The sequence below is a fragment of the Balaenoptera ricei genome, chromosome 7, assembly GCF_028023285.1.
Source record: "Balaenoptera ricei isolate mBalRic1 chromosome 7, mBalRic1.hap2, whole genome shotgun sequence".
NCBI classification, from domain to species: domain Eukaryota; kingdom Metazoa; phylum Chordata; class Mammalia; order Artiodactyla; family Balaenopteridae; genus Balaenoptera; species Balaenoptera ricei.
Window position 1 is genome coordinate 48726414 of NC_082645.1, and position 19813 is coordinate 48746226.

Genomic DNA, 19813 nt, shown 5'->3' on the forward strand with positions numbered 1-19813 from the left:
CTGGTTACGTAGAGGTTTCCATTCTAAGCTGCTAAAGGAATAAAGTCAAGTCAGCCTCTCTGGATCGTCTTGAACAGATGTTATAAAGTTTAATTCTAAGGATCAAATTTCTGTTTGACTTTATAATCGTATTTTTGTTTTATAGATTTCTCTCCTGCATCTTTTCTGTATTAACTATTGTGCTGCCCTGCCCCCTCTCTTTATACACAAATGTTATTAATTTGGGAAAAATACTTAAAGGTTCAAGGGAATTTAATGAGATTTGAATTCTTTTGTGAGCAATTCATCTTTGTTAAAAGACAAGGCTATATCATTTCCAAATTACATAGATTTACTGTTAGCTCTCAGATACTTTTAGACAGCTTTTTCATTATCTTCTTATCAGAGTTTTCTTTTTCCTCCCCTGTAGAATGATTTAGCAGTTTATTTCCCCTGATAAGCAACATTCTTCTGATTTACTAAAATACACTGTATGAAACATACTTTGATAAAAATCTGTGCGGGCCAGAAAACTTTCCATTGATCATGGGGAAGGGTGTGTGCGTGTGCGTGTGCGCGTGTGTGTGTGTGAACTCTCAACAGCCCCAGCAATTCCTGGCTTCCTTCAAAGTATTTTGGTCTCTCATTTCAGCCACAATTACAAGTTCATCCGAAAATGATGACCGGAGTGGCTCCAGTTTGGAATGGAATAAGGACGGAAGCCTAAGGTTAGGGGTACAGAAGGGAGTGCTTCATGACCGCAGGGCAGATAATTGCTCCCCAGTGGCAGAAGAGGAGCCCCCTGGGCCAGCGGAGAGTGTGCTGCCCAAAGCCGAAGCCTCAGTTGGAGATGGTCCGGTCCCTTATTCTCAGAGCTCCAGCTCGCTAATAATGCCACGGCCCAACTCAGTTGCAGGTAAGGCCACCTTCTCCCTGGAAGGGTGATCTCACTGGGTCTGAGGTGCCCCCTGCTCACTCTCTTCACTTGGGAATCTAATCCAGACACAGGCCAACCTTGTGATCATGGGTCAGGCCCTTACCTTTTGTAGGCCTTAGTTTACCCATCTGTAAACATGAGGGTAAACCCATATGTAAACATAAGGCTGCACTTAATGGTCTTTAAGTGACCCTTCCCCTCTGGAATTCTTTAAATCTAATATTTAGACTATATGGCTCTTTGTGTTTGAGGGAAGAAAGCACCAAGAACACTGTCCTTGTTTTTTGTTATTTTGAGCCGGAGTTAATTCAGGATTTACAGCTTGGTCAGTGGGAATTGTTGTTTAGAATGAGTTTGTTAATATTAGCTCAAAGAATTTCTAATCCAACTTTCAAACTAATTTTTTGTAATTGAGGCCCATCACATAGATACGAGGTCCAATTTTTGTATAATTCAGTTTTAAGGGAGCTCATAGTTTAAAACATAAGCAGCAGGAAAGAGAGCTCTCCATCAAGGAAATGAAAATAGGTGAGACAGACCTGCCTTCAGCAAGATGTGGCAGCCAGAGCTGAGAAGAGAATGCAGAAGTGGTGACTGGTGCTGGCTGACTGGTCAGTGAGTGGTTGTGAGGCAGGGAGACTAGTTCTCAGTGGGTGGGGAAGGGAACTCGGCATCTGAGCTGTCGTGCCTGCTTTAAGGTCCCAAGTTTCTAAACTGAGTGCTCTTCTGTTGAATTTAGAAGAGGAACTTGTTTTGATCATTCTTTGTTACCAGTGAGGGGCTTTAAATTTCTCCTCTGCCAAGGCCTGGACCCAGGATCTTTCTTCCTACATCAAAGGATTTCTCTCTGATTTTATATTGCTCCTTTGGGATGTGCCAGGCTGCTCTGGTTGTTATTGGGTGTGTTTTACAATGAAACTCTGAAGCAGCTGATAAATAAATGGCCCTAATGGAAAAGTTCAGAGACACAACTCTTAATTCAGTTTCAAAGGGATTTGGCGTGCCTGCCAGAGGGAAGTACTGAGAGCTTTATGCGTATTGAGTGATGATTCTTCCAGAAGCTTTTGTGTCCTCCCACCACCCTCCCACTATCTACGGCATAACATGTTGCACCCAAGGCATTTTAGACCATTTTTACTTGGATATGATGAATGGTTCATTTGTATTATCCCATTACTTCATAGCTTTATTGACTTCAACAAAATAGCAAGCTCATATTCAATTTAATGAAGCTATTTCAAAATTAGGAAACACATTAATAAATTACTTTAACAGTGGTAAAAGGACCCCCTTTCGGGTTATGTTTTCTGCTTGATGTTCTTTTATGTGGTTTCCTGCCACGTGAAGTGACAGTGGGTATGAGCTGAGTGTTTCCAGGAGACTGCAGTGATTATAGAGCAGGCCTTTCTGATTTCTGCTGTGCTCATTCATTAGCATCTATGGATGCACTTGAACTGGACCTCCTGTGGAATTGGGAGGGTTTTACCTCTGGTGTTGAGCAGTGACTGCCTAGCCTGATGGGTTTGCTCGTTTCTCCGTGTTGCATATTTTATAAACTAAAAACATATTTTGGAAGGAAGTAGTATCGATTCTGCTAACAAGCTGGGAGTCTGGTAGATTCTTCATTGCCTACCCTCTTACCCCTAAAGCTGAACCTCAGTTAAGAGGGAATGCCAAGAGTTTTCAAGTATCATTGAAAAGAATAAAAGACTCATGTTATAGGCTATATGCAGTGCTGTTTATCTAGGGATTAGAAGGCAGGCTGCTACAAACAGGGCAGTAGGCAACGCTCAGTGTTCGAAGGATTGAAGTAAAATGGGAAGGACCGTATACTGAAATCTCTCGGAAGTGTTTGCATGTCAAGATCCACGTAAACACAGAGAAATTGCCGTTTGATAGGAAAGCTCTTTTGGTACGTGAGGGCAGAGTAAAGATTAGCAGGTGAAGGAAGGGTGATGCCAGCTTCCCCAAGGGACATGGTTCCCCTGGGGGGTGAGGATATGGAAACAAGTTCCTAAGGCTGCCTGCCTGTACTGTCACTGAGCCTGTTACAGAGAACTGGAGTTGTCGCTTCAGTGTTAACTGTCTCGTACAGTGAAATTTTTTGGTCAAAGATTATGAAAGTAAGTTGGCCAGCTATGGTGATTGTTTTGCTCTACAGAGATTTTTCTTTGTAAAAGCATTTGTTGAAGTGGAATTGATTTAGAAAGCTGCAGTCAGGTTATTACTGTATATGCCACATCAAAATGTATGACACGGACACCTTATTCCTTCATTAAAAAGCAGAATGAGAAGCCTTTAAAATGATATCTTGGATAATCCAGAAGTTGGGTAATTGGGTTCTACCTGTTTTTAAAAATATTTATTTATTTATTTATTTTGGCTGTGCTGGGTCTTAGTTGTGGCACGTGAGATCTTCGTTGTCGCATCTTTGTTGTGGCATGGGGACTCTTTTCTTTTTTTAATATTTGAGTATTATTTTATTTTTTTATACAGCAGGTTCTTATTAATTATCCATTTTATATATATTAGTGTATACATGTCAGTCCCAGTCTCCCAATTCATCCCACCACCACCACCCCTGACCCGCCCTGCTTTCCCCCCTTGGTGTTCATACGTTTGTTCTCTACATCTGTGTCTCAATTTCTGCCCTGCAAACCAGTTCATCTGTACCATTTTTCTAGGTTCCACATATATGCGTTAATATACGATACTTGTTTTTCTTTTTCTGGCTTACTTCACTCTGTATGACAGTCTCTAGATTCATCCACATCTCTACAAATGACCCAATTTCGTTCCTTTTTATGGCTGAGTAATATTCCATTGTATATATGTACCACATCTTCTTTATCCATTCGCCTGTCGATGGGCATTTAGGTTGCTTCCATCACCTGGCTATTGTAAATAGTGCTGCAATGAACATTGGGGTGCATGTGTCTTTTTGAATTACGGTTTTCTCTGGGTATATGCCCAGTAGTGGAATTGCTGGGTCATATGGTAGTTCTATTTTTAGTTTTTTAAGGAACCTCCATACCCTTCTCCATAGTGGCTGTATCAATTTACATTCCCACCAACAGTGCAAGAGGGTTCCCTTTTCTCCACACCCTCTCCAGCATTTGTTGTTAGTAGATTTTCTGATGATGCCCATTCTAACTGGTGTGAGGTGATAACCTCATTGTAGTTTTGATTTGCATTTCTCTAATAATTAGTGATTCTTTTTTTTTTAATTGGAGTATAATTGCTTTACAATGTTGTGTTAGTTTCTGCTTTACAGTGAAGTGAATCAGCTATATGTATACATATGTCCCTTCCCTCTTGGACCTCCCTCCCCCTCATCCCCCATCCCATCCACCTAGGTCGTCACAAAGCACCAAGCTGAGCTCCCTGTGCTATACAGCAGGTTCCCACTAGCTATCTGTTTTACACATGGTAGTGTATTTATGTCAAACCTAATCTCCCAATTTGTCCAACCCTCCCCTTCCCCCTCTGTGTTCACATGTCCGTTCTCTATATCTACGTCTCTATTCCTGCCCTACAGATCGGTTCATCTGTACCATTTTTCTAGATTCCACATATATGCATTAATATACGATATTTGTTTTTCTCTTTTTGGCTTACTTCACTCTGTATGACAGTCTCTAGATTCATCCACATCTCTACAAATGACCCAATTTCGTTCCTTTTTATGGCTGAGTAATATTCCACTGTCTATATGTCGCACATCTTCTTTATGTATTCATCTGTCTTCAGACATATAGGTTGTTTCCATGTCCTGGCTATTGTAAATACTGCTGCAGTGAACATTTGGGGTGCATGTGTCTTTTTAAATTATGGTTTTCTCAGGGTATATGCCCAGTAGCGGGATTGCTGGGTCGTATGGTAGTTCTATTTTTAGTTTTTTAAGGAACATCCATACTGTTCTCCACAGTGGCTCTATCAATTTACATTCCCACCAACAGTGCAAGAGGGTTCCCTTTTCTTCACACCCTCTTTAGCATTTATTGTTTGTAGATTTTTTGATGATGGCCATTCTGACCGGTGTGAGGTGATACCTCATTGTAGTTTTGATTTGCATTTCTCTAATAATTAGTGATGTTGAGCATCCTTTCGTGTGCCCCTTGGCCATCTGTATGTCCTCCTTGGAGAGATGTCTATTTAGGTCTTCCGCCCATTTTTTGATTGGGCTGTTTGTTTTTTTTTTTTTGATATTGAGCTCCATGAGCTGTTTGTATATTTTGGAGATTAATCCTTTGTCTGTTGCTTCATTTGCAAATATTTTCTCCCATTCTTAGTTGCGGTATGTGGGCTTCTTAGTTGCGGCATGCAGGATCTAGTTCCCCCACCAGGGATCCAACCCGGGCCCCCTGCATTGGGAGCGTGGAGCCTTACCCGTTGGACCACCAGTGAAGTCCCTGGGTTCTACCTTTTGGACTACCAGTTTTTGTCTTTTGAAATTCTAAGTGAATCACAGAACACTGTGTTTAGTGTAGGAAACCAACAAACAAAATTACCAGCCAATTTTCTTGAAACTCTAACTGGTAATTGCCCTGGACTTAATGGTATTTACCTTTGATAGGTTAATCCGTGGTGTTTCAACAGATGTTTCCCTTTGCTCAGCTTAGAGAAGTCTCCCTCTGCTTCTCCCTCCACCTACTCCACCCCCACCCCCTTTTCCCCCCAAAAAACCCTCTTTCCTGCAGCGTCTTAAAATGTACCTCTCACCCAGATGTTAGACACAACGTATGTATGCAGTGAGTATAAATTAATTATAATTAATTTAACTGTAGAGATACTAGCAGTAGGTTTATTGAAGCATGAAATTATTGCTTCCTCTCTGATTTTTCTGGGCCCTGTATAGTGTTCAGGCTTTTGAAAGCACTGATTGTTAAATACCAGGAGCGAACTAGTTTTTGTAGTGTCCGAGCATCCGTAGGCACGTGTGAGAGGACAGCACGTCAGCCTGGTCACCTGATCAGCTGGGTGGGCGTCTCCTGGGCGCGGTGCTAAGCAGCTGCAGTGTCACTGCTACTCCTATTCCATCCATCTCAGTGGCTGTGATGATACCTTAGAAAGCAGAGGGAGCTGGCAGCTGGTGGCTTGCAGCCCTGCTGAGCAGTGGTCCATTTCAAAGCAGCATATTCATGTTTTAAATAGAGCTCTGGAGTTGCTGGGGCCGCTCTGTTGCTTGCTTCAGAGCTGAAGCTGTGGTGACTGGATATCTGAAAAGAGGCATTCGAAACTCCACTGTCTTCTGCCTCTGTGTCAAACTAGGGCTTTTTTGCAACCCTTTCTTTGGCATGCCCTTCCTAGTCTCTTCTTCTTAAACCTTTCGGTTGCTACAAGATTATGAACTGGATGTCATGTTTTGACGGGTCAGGGTGGAAAGGCAAATGGGAAACCTTTGGAGGCTGCAGGCGTCTTTGTGCTCTCCGGGGCTGAAGCAGCAGCAGGTCAGGCAGTCGTGGCTCTTCCAGCTCTGAACTGAACCGGCTTGTGGATTGTTCTACCTCAGCCTTCAACATGTGCGTTTATTCACAGTGAGGCGCGCTGAGGAGGGGGGCATTTGCAGAGGCCCGAGTCAGAGTCCCAGGTCCCAGGTGGGAGCCTGGAAATACATTCCAAGCTCTATTATTAGAGGGAACCAGGGTGATGGTTGTGGTCCTTGTGGCCCTCCGAGAAGTTTCACGTGCCCTGGTTGTGAAGGACCTGGAGAGAAGCTAGAGGTTGCCATTGGATTCCCATAATTTAGGCCCATGTGGAAGTCCTGCATAAGGAGTTAGCTGAATCTTTCTAACAGGAAAGATTTGAGTGGCATGTTGACGTGATGTGTACAGGGTGTGTGAACAGGCTGTGGATATGCACTGAAGAAGCATCAGTGTGTGCTTTTTTAGAGTCAAGGTGTCTGATCTTTCTCCATGGCCTGGGAAGGTGAGTAGGGCATGTGCTTGATTGCCCTTTGGAGGCTGCAGCAAGAGGGGGGACACACCATCACAGAGCCAGGCCACGGAGCCACGCAGGTACCTGTTGAATGAAGGAGTGAGAGGAGGTGGTGCTACCAGTGAGGAAGAAAAGGACCGAGGCCTTAGGAGGGGAAGTAGGAAGGGCCTAGGTCGGGCAGGTGGTCCTGGTCGGTGGTCGGCAGCTGTGTCAGAGCCCGTGGGGTAGCCAGAGGGTTTTCAGCAGGCAGACGGCCCAACTTGACTTCTGTCCCTCCAAAGTTCATTGCACTAATGATTTCACCAGTCCTCAGAAGTCTTAGCCCTGGGAATATGAGTCCCTCTCCCCCATCATTTACCCTCAAATGATACCTGTATTTTACCATCCTGTAAGATAATCATATGTCTAGGATTGTCGGTACTTTATAATTGGACTACTTAACCCACAAACCAAATTAGGTTTAATGTTATTTAGATTTTTCTCATTGTGACCTAGGATGTGTATGTAAATAAGAGGAGGTTCCTTTATTTTTATTTTTTTATTTTTATTTTTTTATTTTTATTTTTTTTAAGCGATCTTTCTCAGTTTCTTCCCAAGAGTTACCACTTTTTTTTTTTTTAATTAATAGCTACTTTATTTATTTATTTAGCTGTGTTGGGTCTTCCTTTCTGTGCGAGGGCTTTCTCTAGCTGCGGCAAGCAGGGGCCACTCTTCATCACGGTGCGCGGGCCTCTCGCTACCGCGGCCCCTCCCGTTGCGGGGCACACGCTCCAGACGCGCAGACTCAGCAGTTGTGGCTCACGGGCCCAGTTGCTCTGCAGCATGTGGGATCTTCCCAGACCAGGGCTCGAACCCGTGTCCCCTGCATTAGCAGGCAGATTCTCAACCACTGCGCCACCAGGGAAGCCCTATTTTTTTTTTTTTTAAGGCAAAAACATGTACTGTATATTTGCTTGAACGATTTGCTAAGAATTAACAAAATTATTTTGTACTGATTATTTTTATAATTGAACTGATGTATGCTTCAGTTAACGATCCTTAATGCTTTTTAACCGGTAGCTATGTGCTATGAGTCTTATTGATTTGATCAGAGGTAAATGTGATTACTTATTTTTAGAATTAAAAAAATGCATACATAGATGTAATATAGTATAATATGTAGTCTATAATGTATACATAAAAATTTGAAGCTTTCTGATAAAGTCCACTCGGCTACTTTTACCACCAAAAGCTGACTTTTAGGGTTCTGAGCACTGTGGAATTGTCCATGCAGAATCTGCTCACTTAGTTAACAAGGTGGGAATTCCAGCAACAGCAGAAAGCTCCCTGGAGCTGCAGAGAAGACAAGTCACCGTGCTGCGTGTTTGCAGTCAGTACTGAAGCTTTACTGAGTGACCCTCAATTGTCAGTTTTCTTCATAAAAATTTTTGGTGAGGTCTGTCTCTTTCCAGGAGTAATGGAGACTTCTGGCAACCATATCAACGTGACTTTGACTCAAGGATGAGGAGCAATTAGTTTTGTCCACTTTTCAGTTAGCGACATTGCCGGAAAAATTAACTGGGGTGGGCAAACAAAACCAAAATCACCCTGAAGTAAATTTTGTTGAAAGCCTGAAATGAGTCGCTTAGTAATTTATAATTTATAGTAGTTTGGGTATGTTATTAAACTCAACTTTGAAGAGACTAAACTTCAGTTTAATATTACAGCGACGAGCTCAACCAAATTGGAAGATCTGAGTTATTTAGACGGACAGAGAAATGCTCCCCTTCGGACATCAATTAGGTTACCATGGCACAATACGGCCAGAGGCAGGGCACAGGAAGTTAAAGGTATTTATCTTTGCATCCGCTGTGATCATGGCTATGATGAGCTCATTCACTAAACACGGGAAGTCTGTGGTAACCAGCATTCAAGCCAGCTGTTTTAAAAACATGCTGTGAAGTGTGTGTGCGAAAAGTTTATCTGTAAGGTGTGCTAGGAGGCCATCCTTAACAGTTTTGGGGCTTCTTCCTTATACTATGTGATTAACTTGCTTCTGGAGTTGAAAAACTATTCTGCAATACGTTGTTTTGAAGTGAGGAGTCCTTTAACACTCACTAGATTTTTTGGTCACCAACACAGAATCGGCTTTGTTACAGTTCCTTGGGCTGTATGGGCCACCTCCCGCTTCTACCCGTAATGCACAGTTGGGTGGCCAATAATCTCACCATAAGGGGCACAGCACCACCACACCCAGATAAGAGCTGGGACTCTGTCTCCACGGAAAATGCATTTCCATTTTATTCCTATAGGAGTGGAAGAAACATGTCTTAAGTACTGTTTCAGATAAACTGCTGAGACATGGTTTGGTCCCTTCACCACTTTCTCTAATCCTCTGTGTGTCTCTCTTGAGTCATGAGAATAACTTAGAAGCATGAAAGGACTAGAAAGTCATTTTAATAGGACCCTTTGTAAGGCCAATAGGGTACGATAAATGAGGTATTAGGAAGTATTACTAGAACCAAACTGGTAATGTTAATACTTCCAGATCCCTTGTGTTGTAAAACCAAAGTCTATGCTCACAGTAACATACAAGCAATGATAAACTGAGTTTTTTAGTGTATAAAATTATGTCATTCTTCTAAAATAATGATCTTTTTTTTTTTTCTAAGCACGATTTGCTCCCTACAAGCCTCAAGACATTTTGTTGAAACCCCTGTTGTTCGAAGTACCGAGCATAACTACAGACTCTGTGTTTGTGGGAAGGGATTGGCTCTTTCACCAGATAGAAGAAAACTTGAGGAACACAGAACTGACAGAAAACAGAGGAGCAGTGGTTGTTGGAAACGTGGGCTTTGGGAAGACGGCGATCATTTCTAAGTTGGTGGCACTGAGCTGCCACGGAAGCCGCATGAGGCAGATTGCTTCCAACAGCCCCAGTTCATCACCGAAAAGTATGTCCATGTTTAACTGCTTGTCTAGTTTATTATATTACTGTAAGATAGATGGAGGAAATTGCTGTTTGGATAGACATAAATTCCCCATTTTCCTCAAGTTGTCCCAGCTGCTGTATCAGGTTTGCGATTGTATGCTGGAGAACTATCAATATTTATCTCTCATGGTCCTCTGCAGCTCTAACCTGGCGTGAGGCCAGCCCTCCCTGGTGTTCTCCCAACTGTCAGGCCTGTCCCCCTCTTGATGTGGGCAGTGAGGCCTGATCAGATGCTCTGGGGAATTCAGGGTCCTAAAACTGTGAGTGGGTTAGACTTCTGGCACAGCAAGCCAGAAGGAGTCTGTGCAGAATTCGTTTGCACCCTGTTTTCCACAGCCTTTGTCTTCTATGCCAGATTTACCAAAAGTATAAAAACTAACCTAAAATCAGAAGGAGTAGCCAAACAGTTGACTATTCTTAGCTTACTTTATATGTAAAAAAAGAAAGTGTCTCTAACATGGTAAACAGGGACAAGTGAGCCAGGAAAGATTTTTTTTTTTTTTTAACCAAAAGGAATGTAATAAAGGCAACCAGAAACAGCAGTTCTCCCGGGAGGGCACCTGGATGGTGGAAGACAGGGCTGAGAGAGGGAGCCTTAGTATCCCCATTTGGGCCTTTGCATTTGTTACCATGTTCACTCATTACCTGTTAAAATACTCTCTGGGTCCGACCAAGAAATATGTTCAATATTCCACCCTATCCTTGTTGTAAATAATGAAACTAGTCTCTTCGCTGCAGCTTCAGATTCCTCCCAGGATCTTCCTTTCACTCCATTGCTTTCACCAAGTTCTTCTACAAGTGGTATCAATGCAGCTAAATCCCCCCCTGGGTCTGGGTCTGATACTCCTGAGAACCAGAGACCAAGAGAGGACGCAGTGAAATACCTCGCTTCTAAGGTAATCTGCTCCTGCTCTACGGGAGCCTTCCAAAGAGAGAGGTTTGCTGGTTTGCCTTTTGAGAAATGAACTTTAAAAAGGGATCTTAAAACAGAGACAAGAGTTGCTTAATGCGAAAGTGTAGCTTTTGATAAAATTGTGGTGGAGTACGCCAAATAAAAGGTATTAATGAAAATTAGTATCTTAGGACACTGGCAGTAGACTTTTATTCCTCCTCAACAGTGGATTGAAAGAGTTCCTCAAAGCAGCCAGGGGTATCATTGCACTTGCCACAAATCCATCCTTATGAGCATGTGTCCTCCTTCATTTCATGTGAGAGCAGGAGATTGGGAGCCTTTAACCCAGTGACCCAGGCCTCCACCCCACCTGCACTCTGTTGCCTAGAGCCCTTGGTTACAAGTGTCTTTCTGTCAGATCGGTTTCTTGTGATGTTGTGAGAGGCTTGGCCAATTTTCCCTTCCTAGATTCATGGTCAGTCATGATCCTTCTGAAATTTTCTATCTGCTTGACATCTGGCACAGGTTCATAAGCTGCCCTCCTGCGTTGAAGCGGTTACACCTCTCATTCCTGGTGAGCCACTTGGGTCTCCTGGGGCAGCAGTGGCGTGAGTTGGTGGAGCTGGAGAACCACCAGGGGTGGACAGCAGTGAGAAGCATCTAGTGAGGAAACCCCCTGGGGTGAGGTTGGTGCAGGGGAACTGAAAGGAATGCTTCTCTGCCCCAGATCCCTTCTCCTCGCTTCTGCTTCCCAGATGAGGGCCGTTCCTCACCTGGCATGGGCAGCCCTGATGCCCTGACCACTGATTCGGGGCAGTCCTCTGGTCATGAACGGGTGATATCTGAGATGAGGGATGTAGTGCAGACTTCAAAGCCACCCCGTGACAGTGATTTTTCAAACCACTTTGTGACCCACAATATGAAATACATGTTACACTAAACACCTGATACACACACACAGCGTCACACACCCAACTGAAGAAAAAGCATTATAAGACTACACTTATTCTTACATCCTATAAAATTCACTGTATTAAATTAAAAAAAAAAAACTTCTATGGCTCCAAATGGGTTTCGTCACCCACTGTTGGATTGCCAGACACCGTGCTAGGTGGGCTGTGGTGCTAGCTCATTGGTGGTCCGTACAAGCTCACAGGTCCTCTTGCGTTGCAGCTGACCTCTGTCCAGGTGAGAGGCAAAGAGCAGTCAGCTTTCCTCTGAGTGTCGATGATAAATTTAATCAAAAACGGAAGTCACGTGGCAGTTCCAAATTGGCCACATCTACTCTTGCCACTTGCTTTTTAAGAGTCTACAGACCAGGAATCGAATCCCAGAAATTCCACTGACTGTCTGTCACCCTGGCGAGGCATTCAAGACTGTGTGTCTGCTGCCCTCACCTCTGAACCGTAGCTAGTGGTTCTCGTCCTACTTACGCAGGGGTTGTAGGATGGAGTGGGACAGCAGTGTCGCAGACCCTTTTGAAAAACATAAAGCACTTTACATGAATGTGTTTTGACCTTTTTCACCCCCCCTTCCCTGGTACGTATATCCCTCCATTCATCCTCGTTTGGGAAAGTCTCAGATTTTTCATTTATCGGCAGTGTGCCTCTCCTCTCAAGACAGTGCCGCATTTGGCACTTTCCTGGGGGTCTCTCTCATGAATAGCCTGTTGCCACTTCAAATCCAAATCCATCCCAACAAAAAGGATCCTCTCAGTGCTTGGGCAGGACCCTCCCTCCTCCTGTGTGTCCCTTCACAAGATAGGCAGGAATCTGGTAGTATCTGATGTTGATCCTTCAAACAGTGTTGCTGTTGAACTTCTCCATGGTGTCGCTGGAGACGGCCCTCCTGCCAGGGAGAGGAAGCAGCTGTGACTTGAGAGCCTGGCTTTCATTGCCACCAATTTTATCTGCTTTTTGGGAGCCGCAAATGAGCTCCTCAAGGAGATGCTGCTGTTTTTGAAAACAGAAATGTAGTGAATATGGTACTTGTGGATGTCGAGAACGTCGGGATTGCTTGGAATTGTTTGAAGCCAGGGTAGGCTTTAAGTCTTATGAATGACTTTTATTAGTTTATATTCAATACAGAGTAACTTGTGCCGATCTTAGTGCCAGTCAAGACGGACTTGTGGCTGCAAGTAAAAGTCGGCCTAAGATTTGCCAGACTTCAGAATTCCTTCCAAAGTAAAGGGATAACTGAATCAATTAAGCTAACTAATGACTCAGTCTTGGGGAACAGAAGCAACGTTTTCTTGTTATCTCGGAGAACGGAAAAATTGCATCCCTGATGGAGAGCCTGCAAGGTGCCGTGTGAAGAGGATGGGGCGTTGCTGACGACTCCGCTTCTTCTGCAGGTCGTGGCCTACCACTACTGCCAGGCCGACAACACCTACACGTGCCTGGTGCCCGAGTTCGTGCATAGCATCGCCGCTCTGCTCTGCCGGTCCCATCAGCTGGCCGCCTACCGAGACCTGCTGATAAGGGAGCCCCAGCTCCAGAACATGCTGAGCCTCAGGTCCTGTGTGCAGGACCCGGTGGCCGCTTTCAAGAGGGGTGTGCTGGAGCCACTCGCAAGCCTGCGAAACGGTACCTCCCAGCAGCCATCCGTGTCCTCCCTCTCCCCAGGACAGTCCTCAGAAGCGGGGTGGGCGTCCACTTGACTCTGGGGTACGAGTGAAGTGGGCCCAGGGAGGATTGTGAGTACATCTCTCCTCCCCTTCCTCAGAGCCGTCTCCCCAGGGCTCCTCCTTGCTCCACTCCAGATGGTCTTGTTTTAAATTTTATATCTCTAGTGAGAATTAACTCCGCAGTTGAACATTTCCAAAGTAGCTAATTTGTAACCATAGGTTATTTAGATGACTTGCTCTCTAGAAACCGCTGCCTGCATATGTTGCACTCCTAAGGCGGAGGGGTGTAAGTTGATTGTTTGGGGAACTTGCCAGCATGTTTTTCCAGGGGCCTCTGCTCAGTTGAACCTAAAGCTGTTTCTAGAAGTGTCCATTTGATTTTTTTGCCCTTGAATCTTCTCCACAGTAGGGGCGTTAGTGATATTATGGGCCTTTGACTTTCCATCTTCCCTGTCCCCTTGCTCTTCACCTTTTGAGCTAGTTTACCTGCGTACATAGCACTTCTGCCAGATGGTGCCAGAGAGAGGGAATTGAAACAGATATGTCTTCATTGCTCCTCATCCCTGGGCAGAAAGTTGGCACTAATGGATAGAAAACTAGATTCGGGCTTGGAGGAGTCTGTAAAGCAGAGTTCTCACCTCCATTGGCTGTGTGCCTCGGACAGGATGCTTTGCCCTTTGCGGGTCAGATTTCCTCACCAGAATCCATCCAGGGAGCTCTAGTGGGGGTGGGGTGGGGGAAACCTAGAGTCTTTGGCAAGTTTCATCTCGGTCCGTGTTGGTTATCTTTGCTGTAGCTCACCCCAGTGACAGGAGTTTTTGAAGAGCTAAGTGTATCATATACATGGGTGAGATTCTGCTAATGTGTGTAATACAGTATGTTTCTGAAAACTGTGTGGTGAGAATTGGTTTTCTTTTGGCTCTGCGCTCTGGTTTTCATTACAAATTTAATAGAAAATATGCTTCTGTGAAAACCATTTCTTCTGCCACATGTAAACCTTTTTAGTTTTCCCTAACACTTCAAATTGTGCATTAAAATACACTGGGTGGTGCTATCTTATAGAAATGTATAATTTCCTAATTAAAAAAAATTATTTTCTCCTTTAGAGCAGAAAATTCCTGAAGAAGAATACATTATTTTGATAGATGGTTTAAACGAAGCTGAGTTTCATAAACCTGATTATGGAGATACACTTTCTTCATTTATTATCAAGATTATTTCTAAATTCCCTGCCTGGTTGAAGTTGATTGTGACTGTAAGAGCAAATTTTCAGGTAAAAAATAGTTCTCAAATGTCTTTTCAAGACCCCAAACCCCAATTTTACAGTTTTTACAATTACAATTTTAGATTAATACTAACAGCTTAAACTGTTGTAAACCATTTAGCTGCTGAATTGAAAAACTGTATTAGAGCTTTGAAATATTAGTGCACAGAGCTCTAAACAGGCAAAACTCTGACCTTTTTACCCCCAAGGCACATTTATCAAGATGTCAAGTGAGTTCCTTATTATCATCAAGCTGTACTTGTGCTTCTAAAATAGAAGTGTCTCGCCCTGGTTCACCATAACTCAGTTTGGGGGGCTCTTTGAGGTGCCTGGCTAACAGGTCTACCAGAGTTTAAAGTTATTCCTGCTTGTAGTTATTTGTATGGCTTTGCAGTGGGACTTTGTTTTTTGGGTTTGTTTGTTTGTTTGTTTGTTTTAATGAAGGGAAAAGGGAGGGATGAAGGAGAAATATTTTTAAGGCCTATTCTGAATAAAAGTCTAGTTTTTCATAAAACTTAGATATGAGGTAACGCTTGCAGCGAGATGAAGAGTGTGTGTGTTTTTTTAAAATTCTCTTCCTCATTTGTCCCCTCATTTAAACCCTAAAATTATATCGTAACAGCCATTGACTCCTTCCCTCCTATCCATTTTTAGTAAAGACACGAGACATTAGATTCTGATTTTTATCCCTTTTAGGATGATACTTATTTTAAAATAGCATTTGGGTTCTTTCCTTCCTCATTAAAAGTAGAATTAGACCTCATTCGAACTTGGTGTTTGTTTTCACGGACATGTGATTCATACACTTTTCAGTCATTTTTCACCCAGTGAGCAGGATCTGGCAGTCAGCAGCACAGCAGCAGGAGTCCTGTGTTTTACATGCGAGCTGTGGAAGTTTTCAGAGGCTCCGTTAGCATCTGTGTAAAATGGGGGTGGGGGGGGGAATTGTCCTCAGCCTGTCTCCTACAACTGTCACATTCAATGAGGACATGTCCTTAGCTACTTCACAAATGATAGAGGGATTAAAAAAAAAAAAATCTCATCTCTGCTGTTAGGTGTCAGGACAGTGCTTATCTGTGGGATGGCAAAGGGACACGGGGCTTCTGGGAGCTGGCAATGTTCTTTGTCTACCTGCTGGTCCCACAGGTATATTTGACTTTGTGGAAGTGAATGACACTGTGCAGTTAGGATTTGTGCACCTCTGTGTATCACAATTCAATTTAAAAGTTTACCAAAAAACAGCAACTAAAAAAAAAATAATGACAGTGGGCTCTACGAATGTCCAGCAGCTTTGTTACGGCAGGCTGTCACTGGAGCCCAGCCTGGGGGCAGTTTCGGATGTCCCTGTTGGGTTATGCAGCCCCAGTATCTAGTGCACAGCGAAGGATGCCTCTTGTCTGGCCATGGTCTTAGATGTACAGTGTTGGTTCCTGTCTGTCCTTGTTATTATAATCAGTTGCACAGCGTCAAGATGATGGGTATCAGGTCACCTGGGGGCCTCACTGCCCCTTGGCTGGTGCAGCCAGACCGCCGCGGTCTGCTCGAGGCTCTTCCGTCTCACTTGGCTCTGCGTCCCCGGATAAGGACCTCAGGAAAGCCTTTTCTGATTTGATCTCGCATCAGGAATTTCTTTCACATAAGCTTTTTATCTTCAATTTATCCTATTACATGTTTTCATACAAAACAAAGAGTCCCTGTAATCCGTGAAGATCCTCCTTGAAAGGAAACCAGTGGGTCTGGTTTGAAATGCAGCTGACGTGAAAAAGGAACTCTCCGTGGAGTGGCACTGCGCGTCTCATTCTTTTGCAGGAAATCGTCAGCAAGCTGCCGTTCATCAAGCTGTCCTTAGACGACTTCCCAGACAACAAGGACATCCACAGCGACCTGCACGCCTACGTCCAGCACAGGGTCCACAGCAACCAGGACATCCTCGGCAACATCTCTCTGAACGGCAAGGCCGACGCCGCCCTCATCGGGAAAGTGAGCAGCCACCTGGTGCTGCGGAGCCTCGGCTCCTACCTGTACCTCAAACTCACCTTGGACCTCTTCCAGAGGGGACACCTGGTCATCAAGAGCGCCAGCTACAAGGTGGTGCCCGTGTCGCTGTCCGAGCTCTACCTGCTGCAGTGCAACATGAAGTTCATGACCCAGTCCGCCTTCGAGAGAGCGCTCCCCATTTTAAACGTGGCCCTCGCGTCCCTCCACCCCATGACAGACGAGCAGATCTTCCAGGCGATTAACGCCGGCCACATCCAAGGGGAGCAGGGCTGGGAGGACTTTCAGCAGAGGATGGATGCCCTCTCCTGCTTCCTCATTAAGAGGCGAGACAAAACCCGCATGTTCTGCCACCCGTCCTTCAGGGAGTGGCTCGTGTGGAGGGCAGATGGCGAGAACACGGCCTTCCTGTGTGAACCCAGGTACGACGGGCAGCTCTGTGCAGGGAGTCTGATGTGTGACTGGGGAAGGGATTCCAAACACTAGTTGTGCTCTTTTTTTTTTTTTTTAATTTTTTTATTTATTTTATTTTTGGCTGTGTTGGGTCTTTGTTGCTGCAGGCGGGCTTTCTCTAGTTGAGGAGAGCGGGGGCTACTCTTCATTGCAGTGGCTTCTCTTGTTGCAGAGCACGGGCTCCAGAGCGCAGGCTCAGTAGTTGGGGCTCACGGGCTTAGTTGCTCCGTGGCATGTGGTACCTTCCCAGACCAGGGCTCGAACCTGTGTCCCCTGCACTGGCAGGCGGATTCTTAACCGCTGCGCCACCAGGGAAGCCCTAGTTGTGCTCTTTAACAGAAAGACAGTACAGCATGAATAATTCAGGAAGGGTGATGGAAAATTCTCTCTGCTGCTAAACAAAAGCTTCCTTCCTTTAATTGCTAGGATTTTAGGACTCCTCAGTACATGTGGACGAAAGAGAAGCTCGGCAGTGCCCGGGCCATATTTCTCTGGTGATTCTCTTCTAGATCCCTGCCCCCTCGCACAGGGGTCACCCGTGAGAGAGTGTGGCATTAGCTGCAGGGAACAGCCGGCTTCCTTCGACCCTGTTCACGGCTCAGTTTCTTCACCAGAGGGTCTGTGGACTGTCTCGCATCCTCGATGCTGCCACTTCCCACCACCTCTTGAGCTTGTGGCATCTTGTCCCAGAGATCTGATGTGTCTGCGGGCCCAGAAGGGAGCACAGCCATCACATCTGGCCTCCTCGTTTTGTATTTGTGTTCTGCACTGTGTAACAGACTGGGATCTGGGGTGGGGAGGATTCAGGTTCGGAGCTCAGATGCCCCACTTACAAGATGGCGATGGGGCACCTGCATCTGGGGAGTCAGAGGTTCCACTGAGGCTTTGCAGCAGGGCTGGGCCGGGATGCAGGTCTCCTCACCGCCCAGGGGAGGAGACGGGTGGGAAACCTGCCTGCCCTGTGGCATATGGTGCCAGTCAGGGTGAGAGACTGGGGACTTCGAGGTGCGAACGCTCTCAGTAAGGGTGTGTTCATGTCCACCACCTCTGCCTGGCCCTGGCCTTGGCTGGCATCGTTGCTGTCTTTCTTTTTTTTTTTTTTTTTTGCCTGCGTTGGTTCTTCATTGCTGAGCGCGGGCTATTCTTCGTTGCAGTGTGTGGGCTTCTCATTACGGTGGCTTCTCTTGTTGGGGAGCACGGGCTCTAGGTGCACGGGCTTCAGTAGTTGTGGCACGTGGGCTCTAGAGCGCGGGCTCAGTAGTTGTGGCGCATGGACTTAGTTGCTCCGCGGCATGTGGGATCTTCCCAGACCAGGGCTCGAACCCGTGTCCCCTGCATTGGCAGGCGGATTCTTAACCACTGTGTCACCAGGGAAGTCCATCATTGCTGTCTTGAATGGCTTCTGCCCTCTGTGAGTCAGAATTGCTCCCGGCCCCGGGTAAGAGGTCTGACAAGCTGCTAAACCGTCTGCTTTGGGCTGGACTGGACCTTGGATCAGATGCTGGGGCCAGAGACGAAATGAATACGCACTTGGGAGCTGCACACTCCCTTCCTTCCATGACTGTTGACTTAACATTAACACACTAGGTCTAGCTGCTCTTTTCATGTTGTGGATAAGGTGTTTTCTTAGGCAACACTGGGCTAAGAGTTTCTTATCTTTTGAACCTGCTTTGGGGCTATAAACTGTAACTCACAGGTTATTTAGCCAGACCGTAGTGACTAGGTGAAATGTGTGCTGTGACATGTTTAGCCAAATCAGATCATTTTCTAGGAAGATAGTGAGGTGGAGGCCAGCCTTGCTGACATGAGATAGATGGGCCTGGCTTGGCCTGTGGGCAGAGTCGAGAAGAAGGAGGTGCTGTATGTAGGTCATGCTGAGGTGTTAAGCTTCAGACACTAGGAATGGCGTTGCTCTTAGAGTGGGTAAGAAAGGCAGGGGCGGCCTTGGATTTTAGCAGTTAGAGTTTATGGGGTTGGTGGTGAGGTTCTGAGGCAGGTGGGGTCTAAACGGTTGGAGGAGAGGTTGGAGTTGAAGATCTGGCATCATTGACAGAGAGGCAACGGTGGGATGTAGTGAGGAAGTGCAGTGAGAGGAAAGGGAGCTCTGGACTTCTGGGACAAGGAGAAGGATTTCAGGGAAGGAGGTGAGGGGAGTATGTGCTGTCAAGAAGTGAAGGAAGGTGAGGATGAAGGGGAAGCCATTGGCTTTTCATTGTGGGAGGAGGGCCCTAGATCCTTCGGAGATTCCTTCCATTGGGTTGTGAGGCGTGAAAGAGGAGAGAGCCAACATCCTGGCATGGGAAGTGGAAGGGTAGAGAGGTTTCGGGTAGCTTGAGGGTGGGGAGGGGTATTGGTGTATGTTTTTAACAACGCAGGGGATTGGGACGTTGTTGGAAGCATCATTGAGACAGCATGGGGAAACACAATCAGTGAAGAGGGAGAAATTGGAAGCACAAGGGAACGGGGTCAGCTAGCCTCCTCTGGCTCCCGTTGAGTCCGTTCACAGTGCCGTTCCAGCTGGATTTCGTCTTGTTGACGTGTGTCTCCAGTCCAGTTGCTGAGAGCTCCTCAGGGCAAGGACCTCGCATTGTTTCCTGTGGGATCCCCATTATTAAGCCATGATGCTGGCTATAGGGGGATGTTAACGCACAAATGAATGAATGAGAAACCGGGTTACGCTGATGAAGAGCATCACAGGCGCTCACGTTGCACAGCCTGTGGTCAAATTCTGCTCAGTCGTTACCACCTGTTTGATCTCG

At 45.5% G+C, this 19813-nt stretch overlaps 1 protein-coding gene across 7 annotated transcripts in view; it reads left to right on the forward strand.

Moving 5' to 3' along the window:
• TANC1 (tetratricopeptide repeat, ankyrin repeat and coiled-coil containing 1) overlaps window positions 1-19813 on the forward strand; it is a 242525-nt gene that overhangs the window by 173977 nt on the left and 48735 nt on the right. For 6 of the 7 annotated variants that reach the window (XM_059927927.1, XM_059927922.1, XM_059927924.1 and 3 more), the window contains 7 exons: window positions 632-895; window positions 8560-8682; window positions 9505-9786; window positions 10563-10720; window positions 13070-13301; window positions 14449-14615; window positions 16416-17023. In XM_059927927.1, the coding sequence (XP_059783910.1) occupies window positions 632-895; window positions 8560-8682; window positions 9505-9786; window positions 10563-10720; window positions 13070-13301; window positions 14449-14615; window positions 16416-17023 (1834 nt within the window). The remainder of the gene's footprint in view (window positions 1-631; window positions 896-8559; window positions 8683-9504; window positions 9787-10562; window positions 10721-13069; window positions 13302-14448; window positions 14616-16415; window positions 17024-19813) is intronic. The other variant, XM_059927925.1, reaches the window with a different exon arrangement.